This window comes from Polyodon spathula, chromosome 6 (assembly GCF_017654505.1).
Source record: "Polyodon spathula isolate WHYD16114869_AA chromosome 6, ASM1765450v1, whole genome shotgun sequence".
Lineage (NCBI taxonomy): Eukaryota > Metazoa > Chordata > Actinopteri > Acipenseriformes > Polyodontidae > Polyodon > Polyodon spathula.
Genome location: NC_054539.1, coordinates 2,115,439 through 2,143,199, shown reverse-complemented (window position 1 = coordinate 2,143,199; position 27,761 = coordinate 2,115,439). Strand labels below are relative to the sequence as shown.

The 27,761-nt window shown below is 40.2% G+C and overlaps 2 protein-coding genes across 4 annotated transcripts in view; one reads left to right on the top strand and one right to left on the bottom strand.

The window, feature by feature from the left end:
* The window catches only part of LOC121316681 (protein kinase C epsilon type), a 163,359-nt gene extending 152,272 nt beyond the window's left edge, over window positions 1–11,087 (bottom strand). For both annotated transcript variants that reach the window (XM_041251737.1, XM_041251738.1), the window contains exon 1: window positions 10,227–11,087. In XM_041251737.1, coding sequence (XP_041107671.1) covers window positions 10,227–10,574 — 348 coding nt within the window. In that variant the 5' untranslated portion in view covers window positions 10,575–11,087. The remainder of the gene's footprint in view (window positions 1–10,226) is intronic.
* Window positions 11,088–17,045: 5,958 nt separating this feature from the next.
* The window catches only part of LOC121316680 (S1 RNA-binding domain-containing protein 1-like), a 96,795-nt gene continuing 86,079 nt past the window's right edge, over window positions 17,046–27,761 (top strand). Inside the window, exons 1-9 of one of the 2 annotated variants that reach the window (XM_041251736.1) lie at window positions 17,046–17,149; window positions 17,780–17,853; window positions 19,104–19,338; window positions 20,008–20,346; window positions 20,607–20,773; window positions 22,734–22,851; window positions 23,406–23,544; window positions 25,153–25,249; window positions 26,086–26,239. In XM_041251736.1, the coding sequence (XP_041107670.1) occupies window positions 17,780–17,853; window positions 19,104–19,338; window positions 20,008–20,346; window positions 20,607–20,773; window positions 22,734–22,851; window positions 23,406–23,544; window positions 25,153–25,249; window positions 26,086–26,239 (1,323 nt within the window). In that variant the 5' untranslated portion in view covers window positions 17,046–17,149. The remainder of the gene's footprint in view (window positions 17,150–17,779; window positions 17,854–19,103; window positions 19,339–20,007; window positions 20,347–20,606; window positions 20,774–22,733; window positions 22,852–23,405; window positions 23,545–25,152; window positions 25,250–26,085; window positions 26,240–27,761) is intronic. The other variant, XM_041251735.1, reaches the window with a different exon arrangement.

The following is a 27,761-nucleotide window of genomic DNA, read 5'->3' as shown; positions in this document are numbered from 1 at the left end:
CCCCATAGATTAAAAAAAAAAAAAAATCTGCAAAATGCAGACAGGTTCTTATCACACGGCACTATCATGAGTTTCACAGCTCTTCTTCTGCAGCCTACCCTGTCCTCCACCACATGTGCTTTATGCATCAGTTTAGATCATTAAAAAGGACCCAGACATGTTACAGTAAGGATGGGTAGTGTTATACATCTTTCAGCGACAGAAAGAATAACTATTTACAGTCCACTCCCACAAACTAACCAGTGCTGCAGGGACAATTCTTTCAGCTTGTGGTTAAGCTGTAAGGCGCGTTTGTACTATCTGCACTGCTCTTGTGGTTTGAAATTGTTTCAGACTCACACCCACACTTTCCAGACCGCTGCGAGCGGCACACAATAAATTACTGTGTGTGTTTGTACGGCATGGTGTGAGAGACATGCCAACCCTAGCACCCAAGCCATCCATAGTTATCATTCAAAGCACGTCTTAATTCAGGACTTCTTGGACCGTGCACGCAATGAACAAACAGCCACAGTAACCTCTGTGCAGGGACTGCAGCGTTACAGTGAAACAGAAGGTTTCTATATTACTGCTGAGGAAAACAAGGGAGGGGTAATGCTCAGGAAATATTAATATGACATCAAAACTGGGCACTAATTCAACACCACCTCCAGGGAGGATCTTGTACCAGGGAAAGGTTTCCAACTGGTGAAATACATACAGTTATCTGCTGAGTATCCACCAGTGACATATCCACCCATCACACATCTGCTCTAACTCTTTATCAGCACCGTTAGATATTATTGAACAGAGAAGATCAGTTCAGATATTGTAGATCTCACCAGTTTTCATACACTGTGTTGTATTTGCTCCGTGCGCTGCCGTTGCTGGTAGTGTCACGCAAGCTGTTCAGTGTGTTGATATGTAAATAAATTCTGTTCCCCTGCGGGGGGCATATCAACTTCACCCTCCATCTGGAATCTCCTGCCTGTCACTCAGCAGCGAATGCACGCACCCACACGGCAGACGGCTACCCCGTCACAAGCATTAATACCCTGCATCTTTCTAAACAACGGGTTTAGGGGAGCTCCCTGGTAACATCCAAATATTTCCTAAATGGGGTATACCTTCCCATTATATATTTTATTCAGAATCATGGGTTCAGATTATTGATCCCTGTTAACTGGTAGATTTGCTGCACAGGTCTCATGTAGAGAATCATTCAACAGCAACAAAGCATTGGTACTGTACAACTAAGCAAAACAAGTTGTTGTTATTTTATTTAATAAGACTGTATCAATAATACTGTACCTTGGATTGCCTGTGACTCATACAGTAGTATGTATTACATCAGCAATTTTCATAAAAAACAATGCTACTGTAGTGGATCTGAATGCCAATACTCCAGGCCTTAGATACAGTACATATACAGTAAAGTGCAAAGTGGGACCCTCAGTAATCTGCCGCCCCTTTCCACTCCCAAACCCACAATTCACCTGTTCATGGCATCAAAGGTCAAGCAAGCCTGGAAAAGCCCCCAGTGAATGCATGTGGAAGATGAGAATCAATGCTTTTTAGCACCAGCTATATATTCTGAAAAGGGTAATTCGCTCTGCAGTTGCGTGATATTAAAGACAGCAGCAAGGAGCAGCACTTCTTCCTTAACGCAGCACAATGCCCTTGTTGTTGCAAACCACCTCTTCATTCACTGGGGAGCGTGCAATCAGAGGTCAGTGAGCCAGCAAGCGCATACAATCAACACTTAAGAGATAACAGACTGCCCAAAGCATCTGTGTTCATTTCCCTCGCTCTCGTCTTTGTGCCTTTCTAGAACAATTCAACTTGCAATCTAAAAAAAAAAGGGACAAAAACACCACACTTTTTTATTTATCCGCTTCTGTTTAGGAATCAGCCATTTACTGGAGTTTGATTAGAAGAAAGTTACACTGAAGTTTCACATCCAGACCTATCACTGATTAGATCATTCCGATGGAACAACATGGATTACATTCTAATAGCCTGCCACCTTCTACTCTGCCTCTCTTAAGCTGTAACCAGCTATTTCGCTCTTTTCTTGCTTTTTTACTTAGTCTTTAATGCCCCTCAGCCCCTTCTTCACTTACTCAACATTATAGATAGAGGGCAATCTAATAATGTGCATGTCTAGTAAATATCAGAAAGCTGTAACAATTCTGACCGCTGCTAGCAGCATTTACACTGGCACAACTTTCTCAATGTTGCACATTTACCAACGTAAAATGAGTGAGGTACTAGAAGTCATTCTGCCTACATCACCCACATTCATTTAAATCTGTTTATTTTTAGTGATTCCCAGTTAACTATTATAAAAGTTTATCATATAGAAAGGTTATGTATTAAAGCATAGTGAACACACAGTAAAGTACAGAAAAGTATGGTCAAGCAAGTTAAAATACATTGTAAATGCATTGTATTATCATAGTAAAGGCATGGGAAAACAGTGCAGAATTACTGTTAAAGCTGTATAAAGGAACTCCTCATCCAATCCGCTGCACAATGCAGGTGATACTCAGATTCCACCCTCCCTCCATAAGGACCAGTGGCACAAAAGAGGAATACCACTATGAACAATAAATAAATAAATAAAATACATGGCCGAGGGGGTAATACACCCAGGTGTAGGACCGACGTGAACCCAAAGCAGCCAACACAGCATGCTGCGATTCCACCAGGGGCAAGCTTGCAATTCACCTGGATTCACACTGCACTGACTGTGCTGCAATCATTAGCCCCTGTTAACGTGCTGGTTTATAACTTCTGAACCTCCCTCTCGAAGTCTGCGTGGCTGTTTGTTAACGTGTTCTTGAACTCGCGCTGGTTTTTAACTTCTGAAGCGGCGCTCCCTCGGAAGTCTGTGTTGCTGTTTGTTCCATGTTTCTGTTATTTTCTGTTTTTAATTGAAAAGGAATGCCCCAGTTAAGTACAGAAGAGGAATCGCTTGGGCAGTAAAGCACAGTGCCAGCCAGATGGCCTTTTCAAACAGAACACGCCACTAACAGCCTTGCTTTTTATGCCTATACAGTACAGCACTTTTTTTTTCCTGCAAGGAGGTTTCTCAAACTTATATTCAGAACAATAAAACACATTTTCATTTCTGACAGAAGAAGTCACTTCACCTGCTATTCCCCAGGCTGGATTCAAAGCCTGCATCCTAGACAAGGTCGTTTGTTACAGTGCCTCCCAGCATACCTCTACCTGACATCCTAGACAAGGTTGTTTCCACAGTCCCTTCCAGCACACCTCTACCTGGCATCCTAGTCAAGGTCATTCGTTACAGTGCCTCCCAGCACACCTCTACCTGGCATCCTAGACAAGATCGTTTCCACAGTCCCTTCCAGCACACCTCTACCTGACATCCTAGACAAGGTCGTTTCCACAGTCCCTTCCAGAACACCTCTACCTGGCATCCTAGACAAGATCGTTTCCACAGTCCCTTCCAGCACACCTCTACCTGACATCCTAGACAAGGTCGTTTCCACAGTCCCTTCCAGAACACCTCTACCTGACATCCTAGACAAGGTCGTTTCCACAGTCCCTTCCAGCACACCTCTACCTGACATCCTAGACAAGGTCGTTCGTTACAGTGCCTCCCAGCACACCTCTACCTGACATCCTAGACAAGGTCGTTCGTTACAGTGCCTCCCAGCACACCTCTTCCTCACATCCTAGACAAGATTGTTTCCACAGTGCCTCCCAGCACACCTCTACCTGACATCCCAGACAAGGTCGTTCGTTACAGTGCCTCCCAGCACACCTCTTCCTCACATCCTAGACAAGATTGTTTCCACAGTGCCTCCCAGCACACCTCTACCTGACATCCTAGACAAGGTCGTTCGTTACAGTGCCTACCAGAACACCTCTACTTGACATCCTAGACAAGATCGTTTCCACAGTGCCTCCCAGCATACCTCTACCTGACATCCTAGACAAGGTCGTTCGTTACAGTGCCTCCCAGAACACCTCGACCTGGCATCCTAGACAAGGTCGTTTCCACAGTGGTTCACTGTAAATAATGTAATGTTTCCAAACTTCTGAACACTACTGTATATCTACAGCACCTTATCACAGTAATTGCAATAAGAACAATTTAGAATACTTCCAATCATCAAAAAAAGGTAATGGGGAAAAAAGAAGAAAATGAAATGTACATTTAATTCTTTATTCTTTAGTTAAATATTATTTTTCAATCAAAGTTCTGTCTTCAGGCTCTAGATATTAACCCTTTCATGAATAAATATTGAAAATACCTGACAAAAGAAGTAGTTTTGGACACATAATAAATATACAGTATTTCAGTTTTTTCCCATTGCTTTATATGGGGAAAAATGGCATCCTCATGTGAGGCTATCATGCATTTGCATCCTCTATATGTCCCCATATATATATATATATATATATATATATATATATATATATATATATATATATATATATATATATATATATATAAAGACTAGAAGATAGTTTGTGTACCTCTCGCATAATGAGGTCTCCACGCATGAAAGGGTTAATGTTAATCATTACACTGTAAATCTTTTCTGTTTTCCTATCAGGCTAACTTTCCTTTTCACTTAAGCTCAAGCTCTCAGCTTCATTTTCTTATTGACAGTTTGGTGGGCACTCAGGCTAACTGAGAAGGCAGGGCGCCAGGTAAGAAGATCATGTTGTAAAGCTGGGTGTCCTACTTCTAGAGCAGGTTAATAACTAGGTAAGTGATAATGCTGCAGAGAGACAGGGATATACAGAAGCAATCCACAATCGGAGACACAATACAATACAATACAATAGAACAGGGTTGGGGTCAATTCCTGTTTTTTAATATCAATTCAATTTCCAAATCCCTTTTAAAATCAATTCCCAATTCCAATCCCAGTTCCTTTGAATGAACTGGAATTGCTATTTTACAAACATAATAATTGTTGTGGTTGTTGAATTGTTTTCATTTGAAGCCAATTTATTTGACTAACAATGACTGTTAAAATAGGAGAGGAGTGTGGTAGTGAATTTACAATAAAACAACTTATTTTCATACACCTGACAACGACACCTGTCCCTTCTGCCAGTTCTGTTGTCAATTTAACGCTTGTCTTCTTTCTATTCTTTAAGGATATTATCTTCAAGTATTGCTCATCCTTGTAAGACTTCTTTTTGCGTCGTCCAGTCCTGGGTTTGTCAATTACAGATGATGTTTCTCTGTACTTGCTGATTATGCTTCAGATCCAACACCATGAAAATCAAGTGATGCGAGCTGTTTCACTAAATGTTTTCCTTCTTTAAATATTCAAGGTTGTTATAATAGTAGAAAACACTAGTGGAGGCTTTCAGTAAATTGTTGATGCTCATAATGCATCACAGTAGAACAATGCAACATGTCTAAGACTTTTGCACAGCAGTGTATATGAGAAAGTTATTTCTGTACAAGCTGCCTTTGTCTTTAAAGAAGTGTCTCCCTTTTGTGGTTTAAAAGATTATTATATAGAGGAACCTGCCTATGACCCATGTTCCCTTGAGAACTAGAACTTTAGTCTGGGTACAGAACCACTGGTTCAGAGATTCTACTGCACACCTGTCAGCAGAACAGAGATTCTACTGCGCACCTGTACAGCAGATCAAAGATTCTACTGTGCATCTGTACAGCAGATCAAAGATTCTACTGTGCATCTGTACAGCAGATCAGAGATTCTACTGCGCACCTGTACAGCAGATCAAAGATTCTACTGTGCATCTGTACAGCAGATCAGAGATTCTACCGCGCACCTGTACAGCAGATCACAGATTCTACTGCGCATCTGTACAGCAGATCAAAGATTCTACTGCGCACCTGTACAGCAGATCAAAGATTCTACTGTGCATCTGTACAGCAGATCAGAGATTCTACTGCGCACCTGTACAGCAGATCAAAGATTCTACTGTGCATCTGTACAGCAGAACAGAGATTCTACTGCGCATCTGTACAGCAGATCAGAGATTCTACCGCGCACCTGTACAGCAGATCACAGATTCTACTGCGCACCTGTACAGCAGATCACAGATTCTACTGTGCATCTGTACAGCAGAACAGAGATTCTACTGCGCACCTGTACAGCAGATCAGAGATTCTACTGTGCATCTGTACAGCAGATGCAGTCAACCAACAGAAACCAACATATACAAACGTTCAAAACAGTGAAGACAGTGTTTGTCATGCCTAAAGGTATAATAACCACGTCACTATCAAACTTGACTGAAAGAATCACAAAACACAGCTGTGCACCAGATATGAATCCAATATCTCAAAGCGTCTTCATCACCTAGAAAACACAGTCTCGACCTCAATATAACAGCCATCTTAGGTCGGAGGTGAAAGTTAAATGTTTCGTTAAGATAATGCCCAAGGAGTTTCTCTTACACTGAAAATACAAAGTCGGTATCTCAAACAGTTTATGAGTTATTAGCAGTTGTAGAAGAAGAAGAATTCAAGTTTTAAACAAACAAAAGAGGAATGCATAAGAAATATGTAAAAACGTACAAACGGTGATTGGAAAGAGATGCCGGTGCTGTATAACAGTGTTTGTGAGGAGTACACTGCTGAATCACCATATGATTCCATAATGTCAATTGCAGCTTTCTACCCAGCTATGGCTGCAAAGTATGACCCGTGCCGTGTTGAACCTTACAAGCAACTATCTGATGTATGGGCTGTGCCGTGGTGAACCTGCTCTCCACACAGGAACAAGCAACTGTCCGCAGCCAACCCTAGGAGGGGAACCTCCCTGTCCTGCAAGACTGACACTGCTCGCTCCTGTCTCCGCATCACACCAGCCCTGATCTTTCAAAGCAGCGTCAGACATGGAACACCTGCTTTGCCTGTCTGGTAGGGAGGGGGAGGGAGGCAGTGTTATAGGTCAAGGACTATCGGTAATAAAAAAAAGCCGCCACCCACAGTGATTTGATTTAATAGCAAGTGCAGTAAGTCTGCAGGAAGCGGTCGCCATGGAGTTAATCCATGTGCATCCTCACTGCCTGCACTCGGTGCAGATGAAGAACCCTGACTGCATTCTCCTGCTTTACATCAAATACAGAAAGCAGACTGGAGAGAGCATCAATACCACAGCTGTCTCCATTTCACAGCAATCATCTCATTGTGAATCTTAAAGTGCAATGCATGCCCCTCAGTCCAATTGTTCTCCATCAGCAGCGTACTGTACCCACATCAAACCAGTCAGCATTGAGGCTCCCCTCCCAGTAATGAACAGTGAAAGTGAAGGATGCTAAAGGCAGGTTGAGCTTAAAGCAGCAGACAAACACAGAGTCACATAGTGATTATATGTGGTACATAAAGGCCATCTTTGACCTCTGTTTATCATTTAGCAGTAGCTGAAATCGGTGGTAGGCAAGCAGCCCCAGTTTGATATTGGAGATGAGGTTCAGTTGTCCAAACTGGTTTCACAGTGCTGACGGAAACACACCAGGTACAGGTCTTTGTACCATAACCCGCACCTAATAAGCATTACAGAGGCATAACTCACTGTCTGCTTCATGGAGTGCTGATAACAAAGGAGGCATTTGAACCCCAACACTGTGCAAGTGCTGCCTGACAGGAATGCTTTCAATACACTGCATGACAGCTTGCTTATGTGTCTCCTGGGTCTGGTGATGAATTGTCACAAAGGCTAAATATTAGTCAACTAAACACATCAGGAGGGCTCTTTACAACTGGTACACTCAAAAACAGATATTGTTTTGCTCATTTAATTACATTATTAAGAGCATCATGTCAGACACTAGCTATTAAACAACAAAACAGCGATAGGAGGTGAACTCCAGACCCCAGCTTAATGTGACTGTCTGAGGGCAATGCGGTTGTAAAACTATGAGCCAATGTTTAACCCTTTTGTCTCACCCAGTTAAACTAACGTACAGTAAACCAATTGGATAATTTACACTTTATGTGCTTTTAATTATTTATTTATTATATTATACATGAATTACTAAATTTCCTGTAAAATTGTAATTGCATAATTAAAAAAAGACTTTCTCTTCCATTGTTTCCTGAGTTATACAGTTCTTAGTTGAAGATGCGATTTATAACTATAGCTGCATGTAGAAGCAGAAGGATGTCTATTTGACTCGAGAGACGCCAGTTTCACAAGCTTGCGCCCCTCCACCTGAAACTACTTTGGGGAACACAAACAAACTGGACTGTCAACAAGCCAAAGTCTCCTTTCTGATAAAGTTGAGCACACAGAAGGTTGAACTATACAGTAATGTTGTACACGTGATCACTTCAGAACTGTGGCATCTTGTTGCATAGCAACCAAATCATACTAAGACCCCAATTAGCATTAATCTTGGACTACCTAACACTACCTCTCAAGGTCGTCCTAGATTAGTGCTAATCAGGGTTTGTGAAACCAGCCTCTTAATGTGAAAATTCAGATAAGTGACACAGAAGCATTAGCATGGATGGGATGTTCTTATCAGAAGAGCAGCAGAGAAGCTCATTGCATCCTCCCACAAAGATATCACATGCCTTATCTGCACAGATCAGTATCTGCATGCCTACAGCCATGCTGCAGCAAAAACATTTTACACTAGCTTCCAGGAATGAAAAGTACTCTAGCACTGCAGTTCCAGACGGCTTCAGTTTACAGCCAGCTTGTTCAGGCCCACCTGAACTTAGTTAAGGAGACTTGAGAGAGAAAGAGCTATGGCAGGCCTAATCATGCTCACACCCTGAGTGGCTTAAACTGCTCTCAGGGGTGGCCAGCCCTGCTCCTGGAGAGCCAAAGTGTCTTCATTCCACCCAAGTTCTCAATTTCTTAATGGAACCAATTATTTTCTTAATTGGTAAACACTAACATTGTTTTCCAGGTCTGTATACCTTACCATACCGTACCATGTGAATTTCATGTATATACTGTAGCTTCCCTCATGTACAAGCAGCCGAGTGCCCTTTACAAAAACATAACAAACCAAAATGGTGCTAAACTCCCAGCTCGTAAAAGGACAAACAATGAAAAAGTACTGTCTCATCACTCCAAACAAGAGTTCCAAAGTGAAGGAGCTTCACAGCTAAATGTCATCGCACAGTAAGGGTTTCAACAGTTCTTAAAATGACTGTTTGACTTGCTCCATTCTTGCAGGCGTTCTTCTTTTAGCAGTGCATGAATACACCTTGAACAGTTCCCATCATCCACACCTGGTACAAGGTCATTAGAAAACAGCAGGTGGAGCACTCTGCTTCCCTGACATGGGTTCTACTGAGCAGCCTGCTATAATATGCATGCCCTGACACAGACAGCAGGACAGAAGCCTTATCCACTGTGCTAACAAACCTAAGCACGTCATATTACACTGTATTACACTAGCAATCAGCACTGAGAATACCAGGACCTACTAATGATCTACTTTCCAAGTCTCAAATCAGACAGGTGGGCAGAAAGTTGTCAGCCACTGTGCAACCAATACAAAGGAGGGTGTGACATGAGAACTGAGAGACATTTCTGAAATGAGAAACACTGCTGTATGTATGTAACTAGATTCTGCTTCTTGTACAAACACTTTTTTCTGGTTTGTGAGGCTGGATTTAAAAATAATAATAAAAGAGGGGTGGCTTAGCACTGTATCATATATACACAAATGGGCATTGCAGGGTGAATTTATTGGACAATCTGCAATAGAATCAGTGAACCTAATTAGATCACAACAGTCACGTGGCAGTGGTCTGGCTCCTGCTAGGACTCACGGCTGGCATGATGCCATGAATTCACACAACTGTGTCAAAAGTATAAGAATAATCGTGGCTAGGTCTGCGGGTCCACTTGCGTGATGTGGTGTATGGCGTGGCTGCGTTAAATATGTGTTCTTACATAAGACTCTCCATTGTGTATGTCATTACCACGCTAGCGTTCGCCTCGCGTACTTCAAGGGCTTTACGTTTATGACAGGCCATGTGCTTACCTCTTCTGTGGGTGTGCTCACGAAACACTGTACACATGTGCGTTTGCAGGTAACTTCAACACGTGAGACTAGCAATATCAGCTTACATCAGGTGGTCGCTCAAAACTAAATAACAGGCACGGTTTTAGCTCAGCCTGAAGATCTTTTTTTTCCTTGAAAAACAAAATACCTACTGTATATTGCGAACTGCCAATGTTCTCTGCATCCAATGCCAAATAAAATAAAACACGTTTTACAGATCTAAACAAAGGAAGATGCAAGCCTACCCAGTCCTCGAAGTGCCTGCTGCCGTTCTGCAGCAGGTCTTCAAACTGGATGACGCAGTTGGCCACGAAGTCATCGTATCCAATAGGAGCATCGTGAAACACCGACAGCTCGATCTTCCTCCCAGCCCGGACCTCGGTGACAAACTCATCGTTCCAGGCGGGGCTGTTGGTCTTCTGTTTGGTCGATGTCTGCCCGACCCGCGACTCGTCCACATTCAGGGCGATATAAGTGTCCAAAAGAAACGTCTGTGTCCTCGGTCCGACAGCGTGCCTCAGTGACCAAGCAGTGGGCTTGAGGGCCAGAGCCTCACATATCTTGATCTTTAATAAGCCATTAAAAACCACCATGGTGATGGCTGATTTATTATTATTATTATTATTATTATTATTATTATTATTATTATTATTATTATGGGAGAACGCAGTTGTATTCCTGGCGGATTTTTTTTTTCTTCCACTGTAGTGTTGTTGTATTTTATTTATGCACTATTAAATGCATCCTGAAATGTCAATAAACAATAATTAACTTCCCTCACTCGGGAATAAGATTATTATATTGTTATTTTGCTCTTGCGACACCCTGTGAATATATGATGATTCTTGTCGGGTTTATAACAGAAAACAGCAGTCCCGTTTCACTCTGTATCACACGCACACTCACAAATCAAATGCAGAACACTAAACACAAACGCTCCAAGGTCGATGATACGTTCAACGTGATTTTGTTGTTTTTTGTTTTAGTTTTTCTCAGTCTGTATCATAAAGAAACCACAGCTGATCATGTAGATAAAGCAGAATTAACGGAACCATTGGGTTTTCCCACAAAAACACACACACACAAATGCTACAGTGCAGCAAATAAAATAAAATACAGTCAAGATAAAAAAAAATAAATAAATAAAAATAAACAAAACCAACAAGCCTATTTTCTTTCACAGTCTGTATAACAGAAAAAAAAAAAAAAAAAAAAAAAAAAAAAAAAAAAAACGATCCCAAAGCAAAAATTCTTCACGGGCGTTCGGGTTCTAAGATCCACGTCTTCCTAGTCTCAGCGATGGACCGAATCCAGAGTCTAGCTCGTTTGCGTGCATGGGGACGCTTCTTCTCTTCACGATCCAGCTGGTTTTTAAAAAAAATAATATAACATGAAGAACAACAACCATTGGTTTGTGTCCCTGCAGCTCCCAGGCTGCCTGCTTGCTGGCGCTTACTGTTGCTTCTGCTGTTGGTTTCCTGCACCCTGCCTCTTTTTCTGTAATGTTGACGGAGGAAATGCGCAAAACACGTCGGGTTTTTTTTGTTTTGTTTTTTTTTCAGAGCGCTTTCCTGCCTGGTGGGGGAGTTAGGCTGAGATCAGCGCAGGGAGAAAACGGGGACCTGTCGGTAACTGTAATACCACAGTGCGGTCAGCGAGATGGTGATGGGTTCTGAGTGCGATCTGAACATACAACACCTGTCAGTGGGATGGGTGTGTGTCAAAAGGGAGTGGTAGGAGGCGAAATGAATGAATAGCACCCTCCAACGCCACTGGGGGGATACAAAGCGCAGATGTTATTACATTAAACTGTGTCTGTGGTATTATTATTATTATTATTATTATTATTATTATTATTATTATTATTATTATTATTATTATTATTATTATTATTATAGATCCTCACTTGTTAGTAATATCCTAACAAACCACAGTGTGTTCAGTACATTGTGCACGGGGATATTATTAATCACACCTGTGGGGTTTTGCACAGGATGACACATGAAAAGATAACGTCAAATATGGAATCGGTTGCCTTGACACACAGCAGCCAATCGTATAATCTGCACACACAGAACAGGGTTCTTTACACATCGTTTCTGTGTGTTCTGCATTTGTAATTCCATTATTATTATTATTATAATTATTATTATTATTATTATTATTATTATTATTATTATTATTATTATTATTAATCATGTACTTGGCAGACACCCTTATCCAAGGCGATTTACAGGTGTAGAAGTCACAGTAACAAAATGTAAGCAAACTTGTGACAGCATTGAATTAAATACTGCATAGAGGTTCTGTATAATTAAAGAACATGGAGACAAAGTTTTATTTATGTATTTGCTCACAGTAGAGATGGTGTTCTTTGGGTGATGCACAGTGTTGGGTTTGCGCCAAACATAACGCTTTGCATTTAGGTCAAAAAATTCCACTTTAGTTTCGTCAGACCACACAACTTTTTGTCACATGGCTACAGAATCTCCTGAGTGTTTTTTTTTGCAAACTTCAAACGGGATTCAAGGTGGGCTTTCTTGAGCAATGGCTTCCTTCTTGCCACCCTACCATACAGGCCAGATTTGTGGAGTGCTTGGGATATTGTTGTTCTGTAGTTCTTGCAAAGTTGCCATTGTCTCTTGGTAGCCTCTCTGATCAGACTCCTTCTTGCTTGGTCATCCAGTTTGGAGGGACGGCCTGATCTAGGCAGGGTCTTGGTGGTGCTATACACCTTCCACTTCTTAATAATCATCTTGACCGTGCGCCAAGAGATATTCAAGTCCTTTGATATTTGATCTGATCTGTGCCTTTCAACAACTATGTCCCGCAGTTCTTTTGAAAGCGCCTTGGTGCTCATGGTTGAGTCTTTCCTTTGAAATGCATTACCCATCAGAGGGAACCTACAGGAACAGCTGAATTTATCCTGTAATCATGTGAATCACAACAATTTAACACAGGTGGAGACCACTTGATGTGTGATTTTGAAGGTGATTGGTTACACCTGAGCTAATTTAGGATTGCTATTACAGGGGGGAGGGGGGGGGGGGGGGGGGGGGGGGGGGGGGGGGGTGGACACTTTTTTTAACCAAGCTATTTCAGTTTTTATTTTTAAGTAGTTTTCTACAAACTTCTAGAATTTTTTTTTTCACTTGGAAGTTGTTGGGTAGGATGTGTAGGTAAATTAAAAAAACAAAACTAAAAGGCAACTAAAGGTGAACATTTTGAAAGGGGGTGTAGACTTTCCATAGGCACTGTGTGTATATATATATATATATATATATATATATATCTTCCCAACGACAATGAGAAGACTGAAAGCAGCACGGGTGATGTCATGAACAAGGTTTTAGATACGTATTTATATTCATTCATGACATGAGGTTGCACCTACAGCATCTACAATGTTGATAGGTCAGTACAGTGTAATGGTAAAACCTCACCACACAGTGCGTTGCAGTTTTGTCATAATTAACGATACATTTTTGACACTTAGATTTTTTTGTACATCTCAAGGGCGAGTTGTGGAAAAAAAAACAAGAATGAATGGAAAGGTCATGGAAAGGCCATCAATCTTTCTTTTGTTTTGTTTTGCTTTTTTGTTTTTAGAATACTGTATAATGCAGGCTTTTTGATTTTTTTGGTGTTTTGGTGGGGTTAGGTGTTTCTGGGGGTTTAGGTGTTTTTGATGTTTTTTTGATGTGTTTTTTTTTTTTTTTTTTTTTTTTTTTTTTTGCACCAGGTTTTTTTGGGGGTTTTGTTTTGGGGGGTTTTAACACAAAAAAACCACGGGGGGTAGGTGTTTATGGTGTTTTAGGGGGTTAGGTGTTTTTGGTGTTTTGGTGTTTTTGGGGGGTTTAGGTGTTTGGGGGGGGGTATGTGTTTTGGGGGTTTAGGTGTTTTTGGTGTTTTTGGGGGGTTTAGGTTTTTGGGAGGGGTTATGTGTTTTGGGGGTTTAGGTATTTTTGGTGTTTTTAGGTGTTTTGGTATTTTGGGGGTTTAGGTGTTTTAGATGTTTTTGGGGGGGTTTAGGTGTTTGGGAGGGGTTATGTGTTTTGGGGGTTTAGGTGTTTCTGGGGGTTTAGGTGTTTTTGGTGTTTTTTTTGGGGGGGGTGTTTTTTTGTTTTTTGGGGGTTTAGGTGTTTTTTTGGTTTTTGGTGTTTTTGGGGGGTTTAGGTGTTTGGGGGGGTTATGTGTTTTGGGGGTTTAGGTGTTTTTGGTGTTTTTGGGGGGTTTAGGTTTTTGGGAGGGGTTATGTGTTTTGGGGGTTTGGGGTGTTTTTTAGGTGTTTGGGAGGGGTTATGTGTTTTGGGGGTTTAGGTGTTTTTGGTGTTTTTGGGGGGTTTAGGTGTTTGGGGGGGTTATGTGTTTTGGGGGTTTAGGTGTTTTTGGTGTTTTTGGGGGGTTTAGGTGTTTGGGGGGGTTATGTGTTTTGGGGGTTTAGGTGTTTCTGGGGGGGTGTTTCACAAACCCCACCCCTGGTCCACAGACAACTTAGGGCAAATACACAAAACCTTAGGTGTTTTGGGGGGGTTAGGTGTTTGGGGGGGCCCCCCATGTGTTTTGGGGTGTACGCCCCCCCCAAATACACAAACCCCCCCCAACACACAAAAACCCCCCCCATCCACAAAACCCCCAAATGGCTGGGGGGGGGGGGGGGGGGGGGGGGGGGGGGGGGGGGGGGGGGGGGGTAGGTTTATCCACATCCGTGTGGCCACAACCCCCAATCCACAAAACCACATTTTGGGGGGTAGGTGTTTTTGGTGTTTTAGGGGGTTAGGTGTTTTTGGTGTTTTGGTGGGTAGGTGTTTTGGGGTGTTTAGGTGTTTTTGGTGTTTTTTGTGTTTTGGGGTGTTTAGGTGTTTTTTTTGGTGCTTTTGGGGGTTTAGGTGGCTTTGGGGGTTTGGGCTCTTTCGGTTTGGCAGGTTTCTTTCTGGGTTTCGTCACTTTGCTCTCCGGTACCCACTCCTCCTCCTCCTCCTTTTTGTCTTCGCATTCTGTTCTTCTGAAACCAGATTAATACAACAAGATGAAACTCTAAACCACACAGAATTACAGTTAATTCAGCTGCTATGCATAGTTCTCTTTATAGTCAAGGAGACGTTTTTCAAAATAACCAAATTTTTGTGTTTGTTTTTTGTTTTCAGAATACTGTACAGCCTGAGCTGCGTGTGACTTATATTGTGATGATACAAGCTGGCGACTTCTTTATTTGAAAATCTTTGTTGTCGTCAGTGATAGTCGCTAGATTTGTCGCTAGTCGCTTTGACAATTTTTTTTGTCGCTAGGGAATCCCAAAAGTCGCTGGATCTAGCGACAAAATCGCTATATTGGCAACACTGAAGAGAAGAGAGCCGACTTGTAGAAGCGTGAGCGGTGGCTGACGTCAGCTTTATTAAAGGGATTGTTAAGGCTAAAACAAATTAAAAAAAAAAAAAAGTTTAGCATTGAAACCTTGTCTTGCGTTCTTCTTGACACCGCCACGATATCTAAGAACAAGACGTTTCAATTGGTTGTTTCCGAGTAGCCAACAAAGCACTGCCCGATTAAAAATAACAGAAACAAACTGAGTTGAAAAGTCGAACCACACAGGCAGGCGCCGTGTCCAAGAAGTGGGGCATCACAAAGACCACAAAACAGATAAACCTCTCGTTTTATCTGCAGTTTGCAGGAAATAAAAAGATGCGCAACAGCAATCGGAAGTATTTTGTTTAGTTAGAGAAAGTGAGAATCTATTTTCAACAGACTACTTGGGTACACTTTGAAAAAAGTTTCAAGAAGTAAAATGCAAATATTAATATTTTTTTAAGATGCATACCCACTTTTATGTTTAAATAAATACATTATCAAGCGCTGTATGTATGTGACGATCACAACCGAGATCTATGTTCATTTGCATGCTTTTCACTTTCTCATATGCTGCATTTTTAAAGGAAATAAAGGACGTGCCTGGCCAAATGTGTTGTTACATCCATTTCCAAGATTTTACGGACATTTGTTCAAATTCACGATTTTCGTGAGCTCCGTGACAAAATCGTATTCATAGTTATACATAATTCACTAGTTCAGAACATGTCAGACAGACTAGCAGCCTGTCCTTTACAATGTGTGAATATTGCACCATCTAGTGGTAGAAAGTGACTCAACAATGAGGTGACTCATCCAAGTGATGTACTGTAAATGCACCAAAACAGTATTTTAATTTGTTAGTGTTTCAAACTTTACAGCTGTACATATATCTAAAGATAAAACCTGAGTAAGGAAACTTGCTATGGACATTCTTTATCACAGGTTAATGCACATTGTAGAATCCGTGGTTATATCTATATCACTACAGAATACTTCACTTACAGTTTAACATGTATCTATAAGGAAACTTGCTATGGACATTCTTTATCACAGATTAATGCACACTGTAGAATCCGTGGTTATATGTATGGATATGGTTTATCTGGGGTCTGTCTGTCTGTGTACTGTATATCGTTATAGAATAGTGCAATATTGCACGTACAGTTTAACATGTACGTAAATAACTGCTTGTCCAGTTATAATGAAACTTGCTATGGGTATTCTGTGAGTTTCAGAAACCCTTTACCAGCCAGCAGATAGGTTATCTTAACTGTTGCCAAAATGCAATGCAACAATGTGTGACCGATGCACATGGGCAGATGTACAGGCAGTCAATCCAGAATGTGACATCCTCAGTAACGGATCAGGTTTCAAAACAACTGGACATGAGGTTCCCCATATCGTAGAGAAATGTGTCTACGTACGGCTTTGTGAATGGCAAACGCTTTTTCAGTCATGTGTGATTGGTTCCCTGTGAAGAATGAAGCCACTACGACTTTGAAAGGGGTAAGGCTTTGGAATGTACCATTTCAAAAGAGGGAGTTCTCTTTGGTGTACATTGTACATTATTTTAATGACTAATCATCGTAAGCCTTGCTGACACGCATTTGTAAGTTTTATCAATACATTCTAATCTGTCTTTCAGCTAATGGTCGAGTACTGCAAGGCGTAATGTTTAGTTAGTAGTAAGTATGGTTTTGGAACTGCCCTTTTCCTCTTTGTCTGCGGAAGACGAAATCCCGTGGAGCGCTCGCGAAAGGTGTCCTCGGGCACGCGTTTGAGTGAGTGATTGATAGGTGGCTGGAATATCAAAATAAAAGTGAGTACTGAAATAAAGCTATCATATACCATGGAGATGGGTTTAGAATGGCTGTTTCATTCATTTATGTGTTGTTGTTTTTTTAAAATTTTGCTACAGCCGTCTTTTGAAATACATTACCTTTGTAAACGCGGTAAATTTGAACAGGCAGAGAAGTTACGTGCAGTCTTCAATCTCAGTAGATGCACAGATAGGCTGTATATTCGTGGTTAAAACCTAAGCTGTATTTTATCTATCTATCTATCTATCTATCTATCTATCTATCTATCTATCTATCTATCTATATAGATAGATAGATAGATAGATAGATGTTTAAACACATGGAGCATTCTCAGGACCGTAGCAGGACCGTACTCGGACATGCCTGGAGTTGGATCTGTTTCGTTGTTACGGCGATGTAACGGTATGACGATGTGTTGTGGAGAAGTCAGCCACTTGCCTTGTTCTGTACTGGGGGATCTGCAAGCTTCGCCGCATCATGAACCAAAATCAATAAAAACAGAACCTAACCGCAAGCTCAACTGTCTTGAACTGTTTTTATTTTTGTGTGTGCTCCCGACAATGTATTACATGTGCTTTGGTCTACCCTCTGCTTGTCTCCTGCAGTCAAATGTATTTTTTGATTTGCAGATGATGCGAAGACCTCGCGTGACGGTGTGCAAAAAGCAATACTCGGACGACGAGGATGAGTCACTGTTGAACACGTAAGGGTTAGATTCTAAAGCATATCACCGATGTGCACGAACATTCGTTATTGCTTTGCCTTAACAAAAGCGCGCCCAGTGTGCATGCTGAACCTATGACCACCGACCACTGAAATACAAACGCCTAGTTTCTTGACACACATTTCAATAGTACATGAAGGTAATATTAGCGTCACAGTGCATGTTCTGGATTTAGTTTATGCCTCGCAGAGGAGTTTCCATAAAATAAAAAGTTTCTTTGAAGCATGCATTATTTCCTTGTACTACTGGTTACAATATGCACCAGAAAAGAAAAGAAAAAACATCAGACTACAGAGGTTCCCCAGAAATGCTGGCTGCCGCTAGGATTGCCACCTGTCCCCGCTTTCCCTGGATTGTCCGGGTTTTGGGGAAGATCACTGTTTTTAATCTTGTGGTTCCACATCCATGTAGATTCCTACAGCAGCACTGTACATTGAGCACAGGTTAGATAAAGGCACACTATTACTGCAGTAGATGCACAATATTAATTGGTTGTCAATACTATAGTAGTGATATTGTCAGTGTTTCCTATTGAATGAAGATAGGATTTCTAAAGAGGGTTTAAACTTTTAACAACCCCCTTCCGCTTCGGTGTCCTGGATTTATGTACCTTATGTAACTTTTTTCGTAAATTAGGGTTCTACCCATAGTGTTGTGTACCTGCACGTTTATTTGAACAACCTCTGAAAAGTTAGGCTATAGCCTAGCCCCCTCTTCCACACTGCACTTGATTTCTTTGCTGTACAGATGATCCTTTCCAGCTATAAATCCACATGCTGTGTGATACCTATTCACTACAGTGTAGGCATTGAGTGGCATAGTTCAGTGGGGCATTGTAAAGCACAGAGAGCTTTGTGGCACTGGCTGAGCCTGTGGAACAACACAGAGGCGGCGATGGTTACTCCTGTTGTGCCTTCAGAGATGTTTCAGTGTTAAACAAAGTGAGAAGATGGGGAGATTAAGCTGATTGTGAAGTAAAATTATTTAAAAATCGACATCCTCTTTGGGAACTTAAAAAAAGGGTGCAGCCTACAGTTGGGTATATGTAGTACTCTCTTAGTCCCTAGATGGCAATCTTGCTCTAGTTGTGATCTGTATTTTGTTGAGCACGCATTTTATGTGGTTTTATCTATAGATTGGTCGGCTTTGTTTTTATTTTATAATTGGTTATTTTGAAAAACGTCTCCTTGACTATAAAGTTTCATCTTGTTGTATTAATCTGGTTTCAGAAGTACAGAATACGAAGACAAAAAGGAGGAGGAGGAGGAGTGGGTACCGGAGAGCAAAGTGACGAAACCCAGAAAGAAACCTGCCAAACCGAAAGAGCCCAAACCCCCAAAGCCACCTAAACCCCCAAAAGCACCCAAAAAAACAGCTGCTGAAAAACCCAATGCAGGAAGAAAAACAAAAGCGTCAGCTCTGGAAAAAGATGCAGGTGTGGTCGGGGTGCCTGTGAAAGAAGAGGTACAGTATTCATTAAAACTATTGCTTACTGGACATGAAGTCCTACACAAATTGTGTACTTGTTTGACCACTTGATAGAAAGTGTACGATGATAATTACTGCAGAGGAACTTTCAATCAGAGCCCCCGTTTTGACTGCTGTGAGCGGTGGCAGGGGCTGCTCTCTCTGCCTGCAGCGAGGAGAAGTGACGAGTTAGGCTAAAAACTGAGAAGTAACAAAGTGAACTAAACTGGGTGATATTCACACATGGAGTCTGCAAGCACTTCGTAAAGGGGGAAATCCCCTTGTATACAGATGCTTGCTCTGTGATAACCCTGTATTATATAGCTTTATACAGTTTTAATGAACCTGTTCTCAGCATTGTTATGTTTAATGTGTGCTTCATTCCCACAGTATGGATGAATTTAGATATTTAAAAAAAACTAAATCAAATATTATATCAACATTCCATTTGGAAGCTGCTTTGTTACAAAGGAGAGCTAACCTGGAATATTGCTAAAGTTGTAGGTTCGTACCAGCTGGCAGAATCGAATGTTTCGGTTACGGGGCTGAGGGAATAGCTAAAAAAAAAAAAAAAAAAAAAAAAAAAACCTCCATGTTCTCATGCTGACTTAACTTTTTAATGTCTCCATGTAGGCTAATAATGCTTACTCTCATTAACTTTTACAGAGACTGTCACTTATTGTCAGTGAAAGAAACCATAATGAAACTGAGCAGTACAAGGGTGCTCAGGTGAAAGAAGCAGCAAGCACAAAATGTCCACAAAATGAAAATCAGGGAACACATGCAGAACTGAAGCATGATTTGGCATATCTCCCTGAAGGACCTTCGTCTAGTAGTCAGCTGCCTGGTGTTAAGAGGGAAGAACCTGAAGATGATTTCACCTTCAACGAGCCAGCTTTAAAAAAGATGAAAACTGCTGGGTGCCCTGATGGCAAACCAGTAAAACATTATAAAAAGGACAACGGCAGTCTTGGAGATGTGCAGATGAACTGGGATTTCATTGAGGTATGTTGATCAAACAATACATTTTGGCTACAGTAAGGCTTTGTGAGTCATCTTTCAATTTATATATATATTAGAGAGAGCGATAATGTATGTGTGTAATCAGAGTGAATTAAAGGCTTGAGGAAACCCTTTAGAAATATGGCGCACACATTTCAAAAAAGACATTCATCAGTCCTGCAATCCAGGGATTAAGAATAATGTCTCATTAATCTTCAAACTTGAAATCTGAACGTGTTGACAAATGAATCATCTGATTGCAGGTGTTGTCTGAAAGAACGGTTGTAGATCCATGGGTTTGTGCAAACATAGTGAACCTGTTCAAAGAGGAGAACACAATCCCATTCATTGTGCGCTACAGGAAGGAGCTCATCAATCACATGGATGCTGATGCAGTGCGAGACGTGCAGCTCACTGTGGAGGAGCTACGGTAAGAAACGAGGATCTGGGTAGACAGTATGGAGGAACCTGTTGCTTGGTCTGTACTACATATATCATACTCGTGGATACAGGGTTGGAAATAACACTTCTAATGCATAGTAGTTTCACCAATTCCAGGTTTTACTACTAGGTTGATTAGCCGCAGTGTATAGGTAACAAGCTCATGTGTCTTATTAAATTCATAGTAAACCGAGGACTGGATCAGACTGCTATCCAGGGGTGGGGGTCTTGATTCCACCTGTGGATATAGGTCCTGGTGTGTAACAGGGAGAGATCTGTACTGACTCTGCTGGCGTGTTCACGGGCTGCAGGAAGAGGGCAGCAGTCGCCCAACAACCGCCTGTGAGTCATGGCAGTGACACGGGGAGGTGGGAAAGGGTGTGTGTGGACTTTCCCCCTCTCTGAATGGCTGAGAGGCGGGTCTTGGGTGATTGTTGGTCCTATAAAATAACGCTCTGCTGTTTCCTCAGGTCTGCCCACTTAGACGCGCCAAGAGTGCGGAAGCTTTGATTCAGGACCGGGAATCAGCCGGGAGAAAAGAAAGGTTCACAGCGAGAAAGAGAGAGCGGGGAACCCTTGGGCAGACCTCGGTGTATTGTAAAAGAGCAGGCTAGATAGCCGACAGAATAGGACGGTGATCCGGGTCGTGCGGGTAGCGGCGACCGGGATAACGCTGCCGAGTGCAGCACCTTTTATTTGTAGTTTTATTACAGTTTTATTTTCCCTTGTTCTTTTCGCCTTATGTTTTCATTATTATTTCTTTGAGCACCTGCGAGTGCATTTGCTGTTTGTGTACCAGCTGTGGTATTTCCGTGGTGCTGTCTATCATCGTTGATAGGCAGCCCACGGTCAACAGTGCCCTCTGCCGGAGAAAAATAAGAACCGGTCTAAAATAAAACTGGGCACCTGTGTGGTGTTTCCAAGTACACCTGTCTGTCTCCTGGTCAGTGAATTACCCACACCCCTTCCACATGGTGGTTTACATTTTCTTGATGCTGCGATGGCTCTAATTGCTGCATTTCCAGAGACCCTGAGGCTCAGGATGAATGATAAGTGAACTGAATTTAATATATTTTAAAAGGTACACGCAATGCATACCTTTTTTTTTTATGACGTTCTTTATTTTAAAACCAGTTGTGAAGCTTTTTTGAGCGTGCTGAAAGTAAGTAAAATAAAAACTTGTTTTCTGATATTAACAGGGTTGTTTACTGTATTTGTACATTTTTTTTTTGTATGAATCCTTTTCCAGCATTCTTACTTGTCAACGTATGTGTTATAAAAACAAATCAGTCACTTTTGCTTTGATCAAACTGTATTTATATTGATTTTATTGTTAATCTTTAAACAGTTTGAAGCATTTCTGAGTGTGCTGTGGGCCATCAGTATGAACTTACTTTTTGTATTAACACAGTGTTTCATGTGGTTGTTTTGCAATGAGGACTTGTGCTGGTTAATTTCATCGATTGTCCCTGCTTAACAATGTACACGTTTTGAGGGTGAACAATACTTGTGTTAATAGATATTTATTGCTTTTATTCATTTAAAAAAATATAATAAGGTATATTTTAATACACGCTTGTGTTCCAATATTTACAGGTCTTTAGTGGATTTTACTGTTTTTATTATTATTAGAATACAAACTTATTACCCACTGACACAACCTTTAATAACGTTGCTGGAGTGTAATTTAATTACATTGTTTCTATAAGGTTGTGTGAAGGCAGCTTTATCATGACTGCATCTGAAGTATTTGCCAATGTTAGTGATCTTACATAATAGATGCCGAGTCTCAAATAGTCGTCGGTCTTCAATAGGTGCCGGGGTTACTGGCAAATGTTGTAAATAAACGCAATGGCGTTTGTTTAAAGGTTTGCGGTACTTGCATGTTTCCATTCCTGGTTGTACCACCTGGTTTCAGAATATTTAATCTACATCTTTTCTTGTTTTAGAAATGTAGCAAAGAAGGTCCATGCAGTGATACAGACTCTGAAGAAGGAGGGGACTTTAACGATCAGTCTGGAGAAGGCTCTCCTGAATTGCAAATCAGTGGATGAGTTGGAACATGTGGTGAGTGCAAGGATTTTCACATTGTTTTCAGTTTGCAGCAGTAAACCATGTAGACTGGTGGTGTTGCACTTGGAATCACATATTGCATTTTGGTATGTAGTGGACCAATTTCAGTATTTAATCAACACAACTCCACGAAGCTGTTCTCTGAAGCTATTCTCAGTAAATTCAGCATCTGTCTGACTTGCAATAAAACTATCATAAGTACCCAGCAGCTTTTTATTCCACTGAACAGTTTTATTTTATTCATACTGACATTTTAAAAAACTAAACATTTTTGTTTACTATTGAAAATGAGGGAAACACAAAGCCACTTTGTGGCTTGGAACTTGGTTTCAGGAGACTAGGTTTCAGGCCACCTCATGACACACCAGGGGAAACTTGGGGTTTGACAGAGCAAAGTTGCCTCAAACTAAATCTCCTGGAACCAAGTTCCAAGCCACTGGTCCTGAAAAAGGGGCATCTGTGTTCCCTCAGTCTGACATCAACTGTATGTTTTAAAAGTACAGTACCAGCATGTATTGATCAGTCGCAGTGCTTTTATTTTTCATTAGTACGGTCCTTATAAGAAAGGCAGCAAGCTGTCGAAGGCCAGGAGAGCGAGACAGCTGGGCCTGGAGCCCCCGGCCCTGGCTCTGGTGGAGTCTCCTCAAACTCTTAATCTACACTCCTACATACAGCCCCAGAGTGAAGGTACGACAGCGTTACCATACAAGAACTCGGTGATATTATGGATAATATATATGTACAGTTGTACTCAAGTTTACATACCCTAATGGAAATTTGTCAGTTATAGAAATTTCGCAAAACAAAGAATTTTAGGAAACATCTTGTAGCAAAAGTTTTGCTTTTGTGGATGAGCAAAAAGTTGCAAGACATAGATCAACAGTTATTTATTTCTGCCACTTTTTTGCAAAACTCAAAAAATGCAATTTAAAAGAATTTTTATACCCTTTGATGCTATGATAGTATTGTCTAGAAGGTGCTAGAAATTTCAATATAATACTATAAAATCTAATTCTAGAAAATGCTAGATTGTAAGTGAAAATTCTTAGAGTATAAAAGGGTTAGGCATGGGGGGATTGCTGTCATTAACAAAAGGTCAGTAAAAAGCTATATCTAATTTATAGCTATTTACTGAGCTTTAGAAGAAACTATTCACTTATATTTGAGCATCAAAAGAAACATCATTTATTTGGGTAAAATTCACAAAATGTGATAAAAAATGACAAACTGTTTTAGAGCAGGTACAGTGACTTTTTATTGTGCTGATTTAGCAATTGACATTGACATTTTGCTCTCTAAAGTTATGAGGAGAATGGGGGGGTACTGTGAAAGTCACAGGCAATACCAGGGATATTTTACAGTATAGTAACAATAAGATCCCAATGCTCACACTGCACTTAAAAAAAAATACAACATTTGTAAAGTTAACAATACAATTTTTCAATACAATCAAAAAAAAAAATACTCTTAATCCAATGAACATGAACGTAAACCAAATGAAAAAAGTAGAAGCCCTTAGATTTAGGGTTTTGTGTTGTTCATTTTGCCTGCGGTGTGCATAAGTGCATAAGTTAATTTAAACAAACCTAATTACATTTAAAACGGAAATCTGAACAAAATAACAGATTACATAGGGCACTAGATAAATGTAGTTGAATATGAATTTATTTTAATATAAATAGAAATTGACCTATTTAACCTGTGGACGCAGTAACCCCATATGTAATTGCAGATAATTGAGTGCAGGCTAATTGGTCCTGATTCTGTGTATCGGAATACAGTTCAAATGACCCAGCCTTTCATAACCAAAGTGGGAGTTATCCAGTTATGAAGACTAGTTATTTCCAGTTCTCAGTGTCAACATTCTGTTTCTGTTTTCATTTAACTGTATATATGTACACACAAGTATAGTAAAAAAAAAAAAAAAAAAAAAAGTAAACATAAAAAAGTTTTTAATGTGATACAATATTATAGAATTGGTGTTCTGTAGCTTGTCACAGGCTATTCAGAAAGTACTGTACCATACAACGTAATCAGATATTCCATACTTTACACTGGTTCTTCACATTTACAGTATGTCTTTATTGCAGTAGTTCAAACCAGCAAAGTGCCCATCCATCCATCCACTCTGCCTTTTACCCTTCTAATTGTTTTAAAATAATTAGTTTGATTTGTGGAGTGGAAAATGTGACACCCAATCTGTCCCTTTACAGCTACAAAGGAAACACTCCAGCAGTTTATCGATATCGAAACTGTTTTGATCTAAACCCAGTTTTAAATACATTACTTCCTTAGGCCTGTCAACGCTGGCTGAAGTTGAGGCTGGAGTTCAGCAAATCTTGGCAGACATGATCGCCAAGGACAAAGAAACATTGGTCTTTGTAAAAAGATTGTATGTATGCTTTCTTTATTATTGTCATCTGCTTTGCAATGGAACATAACCTCTCTATAGCCCTTTCCACTTGATTTTCCATATCAATATAATTGTTTGTCTTGCAGTGCTCAAAAACCAAGATGCACAGCAGCTGATTTAATTCAAGCAATGCCATATGAAATTTTAAAACACACAAATAATTGTAGTTATTTCCCCTGATACTTTGACCACCAGATGGCACCAAACACTAATAAAAAGCATAGCCACATTATTTTCTAGCACACTTTTCTGGTCACTACCTGCATGTATGTAATGCTGGCAGTGACCAACCAGCTTTCAGCTGTCGTCTTCCCCGATTAGTATCCAGTTCTTTTGTACTGCAAGTAGACAGCCTCTGGTCTTGCAGGTGGTTTTCCATAAAGACATGCAACACAGTGATGCTTGGTGACCTCTAAACTGATAAAAATGTGCCTTTGTTAATTTTCACAGCCAGACAGCTAACTAACTGATTGCTCTATAATGTATTGGGAAATTTATCATGTCTCATCAGATGGTTGTAGTCATTGGCATAATAATACAAGAAAGTCATTATAGAAGCCCCCCCAAAAAATTATACAGTATGGTATTGCAATAAAAAAATAAAAGTTCAATAGACATGATTTAATTTTAGTAAAGTCTAACCACTGTTAAATTTACTCTATGCATCTAGCTTTTATTGCCTACATTATGGCCTACAGCTACAGATCAGCATTTTGCTATGTATTTTACAGCTGAGGTCATTCTTGCTTCCTATACCAAGTGCAGATTTGTGATTTTTAAAGTTATGTTACAGTTATTTTTTTCTTCTTTCACAGATGTGAACAGAACTATGTAACCATACATTCCACAGTATCAAAGACTGCATTGAAGGAACAGAAGGATGAGAAAGGGGCCAAGCCAAAAGATATTGATAAATTTCAACTTTATGCTGATTTTACTGCCAGCATCAAAAACATCCATCATCACCAGGTGAACAGATGTTTACTAAACTATTGCGACATGCGGGGTCCGCCCACCATGCATGTCCGTACACTATTTTATATATATATATATATTATATATATATATATATATATATATATATATATATATATATATATTATATATATATATATATATATATATATATATATATATATATATATATATATATATATATATATATATATATATATATATATATACATATATATATATATATATATATATATATATATATATATATTATATATATATATATATATATATATGATATCGGGTAGAAGAATTCTGATTCGGTTCTAGGCCTACTAGGAACCGGGTTACCTGATTCCTGGAAAGGATTAATTACATTTTTGCCGCTAAAGTACTACGAACTAATGCGTGCGTGTTTGTGGCTGTAGGTCAAAGTAATCAAGTTTGAAGGTTGTTTTACGTCATGGACCAGAGCAGCGGAGAAGGGAAGGGAATGCAAGCCAGCTGACCGCGTGAATTTTTGTCTGTTCTGCTTTCACGTTTTTTAAATGGTCAGTTTGAGAAATAAACTTTGTTCAACAGCTGACCCTGCTTTAGTACGGTGCAACAGTAGGCATTCTTCTATATATATATATATATATATAATATATATATATATATATATATATATATATATATATATATATATATATATATATATATACACACATATACACACACACACATACATATATAATTTGGTCTTTTTAAAAAGCATTTTATTTTAGCAAATGTACATTTTCACAGAACAAGTGTTCTTTTGGGACACTGTCAGTCACATGCCTGAAAACACAAGCCAGCTGAGCTGCGTTTCCATCGTCGGTTGTTTAATCTCCCGTTACAGCTCCGTACTTGGCTTCCTGTGCTTCTGCTTTTACTCGTTCTGAATCTTGTTAGAGGTACCCGAGAATACTGTGGCTATTGACAAGTGATTGCTTAACATGCTGTCATAGTCAGAAATCAGAGAAAGTAATGACACATAATTACCTCTATTAGAGGAATTGCTGCCTTTGTCATGCCCTCTGAATGCAAGTTCTTGCTTGCCAAGGTAAACAACAGAATCAATCAAGCGTTTAAGAACCTCACGATTTTTCTTACTTGCTCATTGTTAGATATTGTATTCTTACACTTCTACTCATCCAGTTGAACATCAGTCCAGGTTTGTCCAAAGGTTTTGAGTGTAACAGTGGCTCGCAGGTGACTTTGGGAATGCTTATGTTTTTGTGCTGACTTCCTTATTTCTTGAATTGACAGCTACCGGTTAGCCACGATAGCTTTCAGAATTTGAATTTTGCATTTGAATATGTTGGAAGTGGCGAGTATAGTGATTGGACACCTGTATAACAAGGGCAAGATCTTTGACACTCCCATTGGTTAAACTTACTCAAGTCTGTCAACTGTTTGTTCCGGCTCTGCTCACTTATGGTAGACTGCCAGAGCAAAAATGCAGATCGTCTATTGGTTGATTCTATTTAATATAAAAAAAATTCAATTCTGC